At 32.1% G+C, this 12,229-nt stretch overlaps 1 protein-coding gene across 1 annotated transcript in view; it reads left to right on the forward strand.

Annotated features, from left to right (window-relative positions):
* The first annotated feature begins 4,728 nt into the window (after window positions 1–4,728).
* The window catches only part of LOC148598811 (uncharacterized), a 30,227-nt gene continuing 22,726 nt past the window's right edge, over window positions 4,729–12,229 (forward strand). The window contains exons 1-3 of the mRNA XM_088560260.1: window positions 4,729–4,849; window positions 5,020–5,251; window positions 11,858–11,897. Coding sequence (XP_088416386.1) covers window positions 4,729–4,849; window positions 5,020–5,251; window positions 11,858–11,897 — 393 coding nt within the window. The remainder of the gene's footprint in view (window positions 4,850–5,019; window positions 5,252–11,857; window positions 11,898–12,229) is intronic.

Genomic DNA, 12,229 nt, shown 5'->3' on the forward strand with positions numbered 1-12,229 from the left:
CACGCCAGCCCACATCCAATAATACAAATGTCGGTACGCTTTTTTTTAAAAAAGAAAAGTACAAATAACACACATACACACACACAGATCCAGACCTGCAGATCTGAACCTTGGGGATGTGACATGTACAAGGGGGGAAACGAAACCGTTCAAAAGCCCATGATGACCTCCTATATATACATGTAGGCGCGTTTTGATTTTAAGCAGAAAATATCGAAAACAATACGCATTTTTATGTTTGTAATGTGTATAAATTGAAATCGATTGGATCAAATCCTATATACTGTCTCTATACCCAACACCATGGTTACCTTTTTTTCAATAATAAGCCCGTACAAATATTTTTTTTCTAATTGGGGTGCGTCTAAGGTTTTGCGGAGTTTTTGTTTCCCACATTCACAGAAATTTTCAAATTTCCCTACGCATCCACTGTGTGCGGGCCTATGGATCGGAATACCAACTATTGAAGCCATGGGGTGACCTCTGGTTGCAAGTTTTTGTTTGTAATCTGTCGTGATTTATAAAACGAGTCTTGACAGTTGTTGTAATAAACCCTTTTGTGCTAACTGTGGGGTAGTCGATGAGCATGCTCTACGCATGCTCAATATACACTTCCGCGAGGATAATTCTTTTGTTCTACCCACGCTCCACCTCGCGGAAGTGTATATTAAGCATGCTCATCAAATTACCACAAAAGGGTCTATACCCTCAACCATAGGTCAGGTAGGCCTCGACCCTCCTTCTTTTTTTCGAATTTGGGATGGGCATAAAAAGATAAAGGGCTCACTAGAGGAAACCTTTCCGGGGTCTAGTGTACACAAATGTAGGTTCAAATTAAATGAATTAAATGCCGTGCAAAGTAAAGCAAAATTAATATTATGAGGTGAAACTTGTGAATTTTTTTCTTACCGATTTAGGGGGCGTACGCCCGGCACGCCAGTCCTTGGATCCGCGTCTGATTTTCGAGGTAGGGATGACAGTTTCGGGTGTGGCCTGGAGCAAGAAGTTATTAAATCTAACTAGGGCTTAATCGAACGTATTTTATCTATCTATCTATCTATCTATCTATCTATCTATCTTCAACTTTCCGCACTCCGTTATTATACTGGCTATTACGTGCCGTTTACATGCGTGGCTATCGCATAAATGTAAAAAAAAACTTTTAATATAAGCACAGGGGCGGATCCAGAATTTTAGATTGGGGGCGCACAGTTAAAATTATTTAGGCTAAATTTTTTTTAAATATTCGTCTAGAGTTGGTGCAATGTAGATATCTTTTGTGGTAAAATTAGCGAGAAATTAACGTTTCAACATACAACCTCCTAAATCTACACCTGAAAACCCATGCTTTGCAAATTTTTTTTGGGAGGGGGCGCACGCCCGCCACTCCCCGGCCTGAATCCGCCCCTTATAAATGATGGAAAATATCATATACAGTGAAAATATTTTTTCATTCAAAAGTGATTTTGTTAATTTTTTATTTGGTTTTTGTTGTTTTTGTTTTTTTTTTAAACTATGTACAGGTCTTGATGTTGAGAAAATTTGTGACAGAGCAGATGTGGTGATCTGCTCTTTAAAACTGTCTACTGTATTACAAGAAACTGCAGATGTAGGTAGCATGTTCCACTGAATGATGGTATATGGATAGTATGAACATTTATAAGTGTCTTTCTTTGTATGAATATGTTTATAATGGTAGGAATGTTTATTTCTGGTTCTATTGTAAGATGGTATAAGTAGATTTGTAGGATATATTGCCAGTTGAAGGTGAATGATCTTATAAAATACTACTAGCCTCGTCTGAATAAACCTAAGCTGTAATGTTGGCCATTGCAGATGGTCTAGCATGTCTGAGACAGAACTGGTGTTATGATATCTTTTGCAAGTGAACCGAGCTGCTCTGCGTTAGACCATCTCTATTTTGTTTATTTGGTTTTTGTTATGTGGGTCCCAAACGCAGTAGCTGTATTGAAGCTTGGGTCGTACTAGTGACATGTATGCTCTTTCTTTTACTGTTTTCGATGGTACTTTGAGATTGCGTCTTAAGAAATTTAGTTGTTTGCTTGCATTGGATGTTATATTGTCTATATGTTTATTCCATTGTAGGTCTGATTGTATAGTTATTCCTAGGTATTTAGTAGATGTTTCTGTTTTCAGTGTATGCCCATGAAGGATGCAATCATGGCCAACTGGTTTCTTTTTTGATGAAATTCTAATGATTGAACATTTGTCAGGGTAGAACGGCATTAACAAGTCTTTTTCCCATTTTGCTGTAACGTTTAGATCTAGTTGAAGCTTACATACATCTTCTGCATTCTTAATCTTTTTGTAGATGATGCTATCGTCTGCAAACAGTCTTAATGTACTGTATGGTAAGTATTATGGGAAGTCATGTATATATATTAGGAATAATACAGGGCCAAGCACAGTGCCCTGCGGTACTCCTGATGTTACTGCAATTTTTCCTGAATAATTGTTCACCATCAAGCATAACTGTTTATGTGCGGTCATGTAGGAAGTCACCTATCCATTTTAAAGTATTGTCTTCTGTACCATAATGATTAAGTTTATATAAAAGTCTTTTGTGAGATACTTTGTCGAATGATTTGGCAAAGTCCATCACAATGACATCAGTCTGTATGTTTTGGTCAATATCTCTTGCTAGATCTTGTAGGAATGATATTAATTGGGTTTCACAAGAGCGTTTGGATCCAAAACAATGTTGTAAATCATACAGTATATTGCTTGTTTCAAGATGTTCCATTACCTGTCTAGCTATGTTATATTCCGTTACTTAACAGAGTATACATGTAAGGGATATTGGGCGGTAGTTAATAACATCATCTTTGTCTCCTTTTTTGAATGCTGGACAGACGTTTGCATGTTTCCAGTCTGTAGGTATGGTGTGAGTGTCTATTGATTTTGGGAAAATAAGAGTGATTGGTTTACAAATATATTTTTCGGTTTCTTTAAGTATTATCTGCCACATATCTGATCTGGTCCAGTGGCCTTGTTTGGATTTATGTTGCCTAGTAGTTTCTTTACACCTTGTTCTGATATTTTGATACTTTTCATTTCTGGATGATGTGATGGTTTTTTAACTGGTATTGGGTCAGCAGTCCGATTAGTTGAAAACAATACTTCTCAGACTTCTTGAATTAAAAAAAAATATCGCGCTTAAGTTTCGAAATTAAGCGTTTTGCTGAATCGAAAACATTTAGGCTTATTTTTATTAAGAAAAATCTCTTGGTAGGTGGATCCGAACTTATGGGGATTCGGTTAGAACGTTTTAATGGCCGTATGAATAGGACACAATGGTATCATAGTTAGTATAGAATATTAGTTCAAAGGAAACATCATTGTCCAGGCCAGGGGCTGATCAGTAATATTCGAAAAGGAGAGGGGCTCTGATAAAGACATTTATAAACAGGGGATACAATCTATCGTCTGCTATTTACTGTCTATAAGTTGTTATAAACTTATATATACAGAATAATAACAATTTTAACTGAATCTAGGATTTATCACAACTGTAAAAGCATCTTTGCTCGCCAAGGGTTACGGTCTTAACCCCTCCCTCGCAATCGGAGGGACAGGACCGTAACCCTTGTCTAGAGAAGATGCTGTAAAAGATAGGAATCGGAAATAAACCACTCATAACTGTGAAACTTTTCATCGGTCTATATGATAGTACAGGCCGATTCCATTTGAAATAATCCATTTTATTTTACAAAAATCTTTGTAACGTTCCTTTTTTCACTGTCACAAACTAGATGACTTTTAAGCAATGCCAAAGCATTGACTAACAAAGGATTTTTTTTATAAATGTAACCAAAGACATAGGAAATGGTGCAATTCAAATAGATAACAACCACCCCATCATTACTAACATCAAAGAAACACCAATCAAAGAAAATGCAAATGAACTACACTTCAAACCTATACAGAAACTTCCACACAAAAACAGATCAACATCATGAATGTAAAAAAGGCTATGGTTTTGATGAAATATCACCTAAAATTTTAAAAATAGCTGCACCAGTAGTAAAACATCCAATTAACAACCTGATCAAAATGACATTTGAGACTTCAGTTTTTCCAGACAAATTAAAAATAGCACAGGTAGTAAGTACCAATTCACAATAAAAACAGCACACTAGAAAGAGGAAACTACAGACCAGTCAGTGTACTACCAACGATCTCAAAACTTTATGAAGAGCTATTGAATCTCAGACGTGATTTTTTTAAAACCAGATTTAACATTTTCCTGTCTGTTTTTAGAACTGGCTTCAGTTGTCAAGATATTTTGATCAAAATTATTGAAGACTGGCGTAAATCTTTAGATAGATAATAATAAATTCATTGCTGCTATATTGAATGATCTGTCAAAAGCGTTTGATTGTCTACCGCATTGTCTGCTCCTGCTGAAATTGAAAAGCTATGGTATGTCTGAAAATGCCATATCTTTATTAAATAGTTTTCTTAACAACAGGAAGCAGTGTATAAAAACTGCTTTTGTACGCAGTCCTTTTTTTCTATAGAAGGGTTCGAAAGGAGTCTTTAGGACCGGCCCTTTTAATATCTTTATTTCACTTTATTTCGAAAAGTGACTTATATAACTATGCTGATGACAATACTTTATCATATAGCAGCAATGATCTACAATATATTATAAACACTCTGGAACAGGAGAGTAGTATTTTAATTAAATGAATCTCAGATAATCATATGAAAGCCAATCCTGACAAGTTTTATGCTATTGCGATTGGCAGTAAGACTCAACAAGAGAACATTACTTTTAATTTAGATGGTAATGATATCCGCTGTGAGGAAGAGCTAAATCTACTTGGTATAACATTTTATTTTAAATTGAACTTTAATAGCCATATCTCTGATGTATGTAAAAGGCAGCATAACAATTAAATGTATTAAAACGAATTGGAAATCATCTCAGTAAATTTGGTAAACTTGCAAGATATTATTCTTTGATACTAGCAAATTTTAACTATTGTCCTTTAGTATGGCATTTTTGTAATGAAAGCAGTACAAAAAAGTTAGAAAAGATTCAGGAAAGAGCTTTACGTTTTATTTATAATGATGATGATAAAAGTACATATGAAGAGTTGTTAATAAAGTCTAAGATGCCATCATCAAGATTTAGACGATTGAGATTTTTAGCTATACATGTATATCAGATAATAACTCCTGTACATGATATGATAACTGTTAAAGAAAGTTCATACTCTTTTAGGTAACTATACAAACTTGGTGAACATACCAAGAGTAAACACAACACAGAAGTAGGAAAGGGGGCGTCCTTGCTCCTATTGCCAATAGTTTGGCTTAACCAACTGACAGGTGCAACATCATCTCCTAGAATCTTTCATTTATTATTTTAATCTGGCTGGCATGTTAATTTTAATGCTTTTAGCTGCTTAGTAGCAGCTGCTTTTAAAGTTAGTCTGTATTGTTTTTACTATAGTGTTTTTTGTGTTTGATTACTTGCATGTTATTTATAATTTGTATGTCATGTTGCTTAAAGTTTATGTGTATGTCTTGTGTTTATTTATGTCGATTTAAAAAGCTCTACATAGCTTATGTTTTTTTTGTTTCAATTGATGTATCGGCTTTAAATAAAGTTTACTTGACTTGACTTGGGTCGATTCATCTTTGAAACATCTAATTAATAGAACATAGCAGAAAACTTTACCGTTTTTTTCTCTTGATAAGAACGATATTCAAAAACTACACTGATTTATCTTTTCATTGACATATTAAATATAGCCGTATACCCTCTAGGCCCATTTAACTCGAAACAGTCCGCAGAAAGCACTTTCCGGTATTTATTTTATCTCCATTAAAGTAATGTCCAGGAGCCTCCTGTCAATTTAATTTTAAAACAGACTTTGGACGGTTAATGGAAGCATTGATTGTAAAGAATAGGGAATAAAATTTTCAAAATATGTATTTCGGAAAAAAAAAATTGAATAAAATTGGCGCATGCGCATCAGCCATTATATTTTCAAAATGGATTTCATGATGAGGTACAGTTGTATTTACTGTCTATTTAGTTTTCTCATGGTTCACGATGACCTACTAATCCTGACCAAATTTGATACGTTCCCGATTTAAATTGTTTAACTCTTATGTTTAACTGATTCTTATGAGTAGCTACTCACTATGAATAGGTTATAACATAAAAAAGATGATATGATCAATAATGATTTTCCTTCGGTGTACTAATCGAGCAATCCGCGGAAAGCACTTTCCAGTATTTATTTAATCTCCATAAAAGAAATGTCCATGAGCCTCCTGTCAGTTTAATTTTAAAACATAAAAGGGGCGGTTAATAGAAGCATTGATTGGAAAGTATAGGGAATAAAATTTTCAAAATACATATTTCGGCAAAAAAAAATTTGAATAAAATTGGCGCATGCGCATCAGCCATTATATTTTCAAAATGGATTTCATGATGAGGTACAGTTGTATTTACTGTCTATTTAGTTTTCTCATAGTTCACGATGTCCTGCTAATCCTGACCAAATTTGATACGTTCCCGATTAAATTGTTTAACTCTTACGTTTAACTGATTCTTATGAGTAGCTACTCACTATGAATAGGTTATAACATAAAAAAGATGATATGATCAATAATGATTTTCCTTCGGTGTACTAATCGAACAATCCGCGGAAAGCACTTTCCAGTATTTATTTTATCTCCATAAAAGAAATGTCCATGAGCCTCCTGTCAGTTTAATTTTAAAACATAAAAGGGGCGGTTAATAGAAGCATTGACTGGAAAGTATAGGGAATAAAATTTTCAAAATACATATTTCGGCAAAAAAAAAAAAAAAAAAAAAATTGAATAAAATTGGCGCATGCGCATCAGCCATTATATTTTCAAAATGGATTTCATGATGAGGTACAGTTGTATTTACTGTCTATTTAGTTTTCTCATAGTTCACGATGTCCTATTGATCCTGACCAAATTTGATACGCTCCCTATTAAATTGTTTAACTCTTATGTTTAACTGATTCTTATGAGTAGCTACTCACTATGAATAGGTTATTACATAAAAAGTTGATAAATGACGATTTTCCATGGGTGTACTAATCGAGCAATCCGCGGAAAGCACTTTCTGGTATCTATTTTATCTCCATAAAAGTAATGTACATGAGCATCCTGTCAGTTTAATTTTAAAACATAAAATGGGCGATTAATGGAAGCATTGATTGGAAAGTATAGGGAATAAAATTTTCAAAATACATATTTCGGCAAAAAAAATTAAAAAATTTGAATAAAATTGGCGCATGCGCACCAGCCATTATATTTTCAAAATGGATTTCATGATGAGGTACAGTTGTACTTACTGTCTATTTAGTTTTCTCATAGTTCACGATGACCTACTAATCCAGACCAAATTTGATACGTTCCCGATTTAAATTGTTTAACAATTATGTTTAACTGATTCTTATGAGCAGCTACTCACTATGGATAGGTTATTACATACAAAGATGATAAAGAACGATTTTCCTTGGGTGTACTATTCGAGCAATCCGCGGAAATTACTTTCTGGTAACTAATTTATCTCCATAAAAATAATGTACATGAACCTGCAGTCAATTCAATTTTAAAACAGACTATGGGCGATTAATGGAAGCATTGATTGGAAAGTATAGGAAATAAAATTTTCAAAATATATATATCGGAAAAAAAGACAATGAATAAAATTGGTGCATGCGCATCAGCCATTATATTTTCAAAATGGATTTAATGATGAGGTACAGTTGTAATTATTGTCTTTTTAGTTTTCTCAGGGTTCAGTATGTTCTACAAATCCAGACAAAATTTGATAAGTTCCCAATTTAAATTGTTCAACCATATATGTTTAACTGATTCTTATGATTAGCTACTGACTATGAATAGGTTATAACATAATAAAAATCCTGTAAATGAAAATTCCCTTTCAGAAGAAAAAGCTGAAATAAACTTGAATGAACAAGTTTTTGTTGATTTTTTTCTTTCAAAGAAATCAACTCTTGTAATATAAAAAATAACATAACCACATTATTATGAATCTAAAAGATAAATTAAAAGAACTAGAATCTAATAAAGAAAAATCCTCAATAACCCAATGACTACTGAAGAAATCATGAAAACAGTAAAATCCCATAAAAATGACAAATCAGCAGAAGCAGACCTCAAATGAAATCTTGCATTCAAATTCTACTCACTCCTTTAAATAAGTTATTAATCATATATTTCATTCTAGTATCTTCCCTAAAATATGGAATGCAACTTATATTTTATTAATATGTAAAAAAGGCAATAAGCCAAACCCAAACAACTATAGGGGTATATCAAAAATTTCTTATCTTGGTAAACTATTTGATAAGATCAGGGTAGGAAACTCACTCATATTGTAGTCAGTCCTGAATACAATTTTTCTTGATGGCTACATAAATTTTTATATAGTGAGCAGGGTACTATTTCTAACTCTGATAATTTAGATAATTCATGACGATTAATCAAGTCGAAGGAGAGCATGGTTTAAAATAAAGAAATCCTTATCATTAGACAATCCTTGCAGTTTATTGAAAAATTATTTGATACTTAAGTTGTCCCTGTTATATTATAAGGAACTGAGGTTTGGGGAGCTGTAAAAATTTACAGAGACTTAGCTCTGACTCATATTATAAAGATGTACAATTGTACACCTATAATTTGCATAAGAAATTCTTTGAGTTCATTGTAAAGCAACAAATATGGCCTGCTTAGCAGAACTAAATATTAAACCCTTACACATCTGAGTCAAATTAAATGTTTTGAAGTTTTTAGTTTACATTCTTATCTTTCCAAATTCTCTGATTCATGATATTATAAAGTTACAGATACATGTGGTAGTGTGTGGATGTCACACATCAAAAATATGTTGAATAATCTAGGCTTCAGTTGTCTACATAAAATTGAATTTTACATAAATAGAATTGAGCAAAAATAATTTATCAATTTAAACAAAATATGAATAATGTGAGATCAGCAAATAAAAAAAAAATTTTGTATTAGTGTCCATGCTTTAGCAATAGAAAAAGGGAGATATAATGATGTGGACAGATATAAGAGAATTTGTAATTCTTGTAATAATGGTGACATTGAGGACAAACACCACTTTTTCTCAGTATGTTCTCATTATACATAACAAAAAAAAACCCAATTAATCGAAAAACTAAAAAGAATAAGTAGTTTTCGTACTTAAATTCATTTTCTCAATGAAAGAGTTAATTTACTTACTAAAAAGTAGCTCATACAACATACTTTGATTTATTAAAAACTTGAATAAATTAATTTGAGATAAATACTGTAATCTGATTGGTTAAAATAATTTTGTTATATCTCAATGGATAAAAAAAAATATTGACATGCCCCAATTTAGTTAAATTCAGAGCTACTTTTCTCATGTTTAAAGATAAAATATGTTTTAAAATTAATTTATAAGAATTGGCAGTGATAAAAATTTTGTCTATTGAAAAATAACAAATTTTCCATGTGCATATTTTGTTTATTGCACTTCGCGCAGTAAACAATATGCACATGGAAAATTTATATTATTTTCAAATTACAAATTTTTTATCATATCCAATTCTTAATGAAAGAATGTTAGGAAATTAAATTAAGTACCTAAATATTTCTGTAAAAGTTAAACCACTGTGACATCATGCTCATGAAAATATTCATATATGTGATTTTCTAATGTGCGTTAATATGTTGCTTTGTAATTCTTTATATTACATGCAATAAATGTGATACCAAGGCTGTTTGTCATCCTTGATGATAAATGTACATGTACGTACAAATGTAGAACTTAAATATTGCATATGACACAGAAATTAAAGTCCCTGTTAATTATCTGGCATCTAGTTACATATAGTTACATATTTTTGATAATACAGAAGGTATAAAAATCCACATCGGCTTTATTTTTTAGGAGTAATTCCCCTTTGAATTTTTAACCACTGAAACAGATTGTAAGTGCTACTCCCAAACTGAATCTCATGGAACTTATATGTAGTAGATAACAATTTTAAGATAAAGGACGTCATATGTCTTTCCCTCTTCAGTCATTGAGTGTTCAAATGAGAATTTTCAAGATCTGGCATACAAATCCTTGAAACTGGTGATTGCTTCCATTTTACACCACCTGAATGCTGATTGGTTAATATTTATTTTAGCATGAAAATGCACTGTGAGTGTTCCAACTAGCCCATAAAAGAGGGGTGCCCTCTGCCCTTTCTGCACCCTTCTGATCACAATTTTGTTATATAAAATGACAAATGATCTGTTAAAATTTTTTGCAAAAGTGTTAAATAAGTATTTAAATTTTTAGATTGATGTTTCAATCGATGTTTAAATCCATTGCATATGTGAAAAAATTACATTAAAAAACAATGGAATCCGTAAAAATTAATACTACTAAAAACTGGGAGTATGGACTTTCGAATCTAATGCAGGGATTCTTTTGAAATTTACGTATTGTGATAGAATGTGGCACAAATATAGTCAGTAACTGTCATTATTTATTTGAAAGCTAACCAGGAGATAGATGAAATGAAATGTAAACAAGACATGTGCTTACCTGATTATCCATTATTGTTATTTTTTTCACCAAGGTTAAAGTATTTTTTACCCAGGTTAATGTCCTGTTGGCAATCTTTGGAAGTAATGGTTCGTCATTTTCACAATATTCTGTAGGCCTTATTGACTTCTATTGCTTCAATTGCATTACTACAAACTTATTTCATTTTATCAGCAAAATTCTGTAGAATCAAAATTGAACCAATTTGGCAGCTAATGCAGCTTTAACAATATACACGACTAAAACAAAACTGTGATCAGATACAATATAATTGATAATGGGTCATCGCCTATGAATCTGTCAGTCATTGACCCATCAAATAGTACATGTACATGTTATCTGGAAACTTTCATCCTTATGATTTTTGTGGAGTTACACTGCTTTGAACTTTCCAACTGAGATTTTCATTAATGTTACTCTTCTGAAATTACTCAACTGAATCTTATAAAACTTGGCAGTTACAAGTTACTTACAACCAGTAGCTCATAGTTCAATCAATTAGAAAATGAGACAGTCATTTGTTCATTCATCTACATTTAGGTATATTCTGAAAACAAACAACAAGCCTGAATGTTACGGTACTGTGACTTGTGCTACAATGTTACATCTATTTGTGTGTGACATTTGTATTTCTTATGATTACAAAACAATTTGACAGATGTAAAATATGGTATCTGTGATCTTGGTGTTGAGGTTGTTGTCATTGAGCATTTTTAGGGTTCATAAATTTTCATTGCATAAAATTCAGCAACCCTTTGTAGCCATTTGCTGTTTCATTCTTGGCTTCATCTTGATGGCAGGCTTGGATTTTGTGTAAATTTTCCAGTTTGGTATAGTCAATCAACTTCAATTTGTAGAAATGATCTTTTTTTGTAATTCATTAGGTTCACTTTCTTCTAATTGAAACAAATTTAATCCTTCAAGAGAATAATTTAAAATTTAACATGAAGGCTGATTTTGATGAATGAACTGTGTGTAAGCATTTAAATAAATGACACAATACATTCAAAACTCCCGATATAAACTTCAAATATATGAACACTGCAGTTTAATAGAAATTTGTTCAATATCTGAACCCTTAATAATGATAATAAATAGTAAGTACATGTAAGTTTCATTTAGTTATACATACAGTTGTATAATATGAAACATAAGCTCTGTAGAGTTTTTGACAGTCATACTGCCTGCAATCGTTGATGCCAAACTTTTCTGCATATTTTTCAGAATTAAAGCGTTTGTTAGAGATGGAGAGACAAGCAGTCAGGTAAGTAAAATTAGGATTTCTAGAGCAGTGTAACAAATATATTTATCATATACAGTCGAACCTCGTTGAGTCAATCATGCATAAATGTTGGAGTTTTGCTGAGTCTTTGTAATTAGTTCGAGTTATTCAAGATTTCAACTAATCCGAGTGTGACAAATTGAGGTTCGACTGTATTAGTATTGGCATCAGCAATATATGTTGGTTTAGGGAATAGAATAATGAGTTTTTAAAGAAAAATTATTTAATGAATAATTTAATATGTTTATGGACATATAAAATGTACTTACATCCATACAAAGTAAGTTTTAAACTTAGCAAATTGCAACAGAAAA

This window comes from Perna viridis, chromosome 14, assembly GCF_037379345.1.
Source record: "Perna viridis isolate PV_CMFRI_1.1 ecotype Kerala chromosome 14, ASM3737934v1, whole genome shotgun sequence".
Taxonomy (NCBI): domain Eukaryota; kingdom Metazoa; phylum Mollusca; class Bivalvia; order Mytilida; family Mytilidae; genus Perna; species Perna viridis.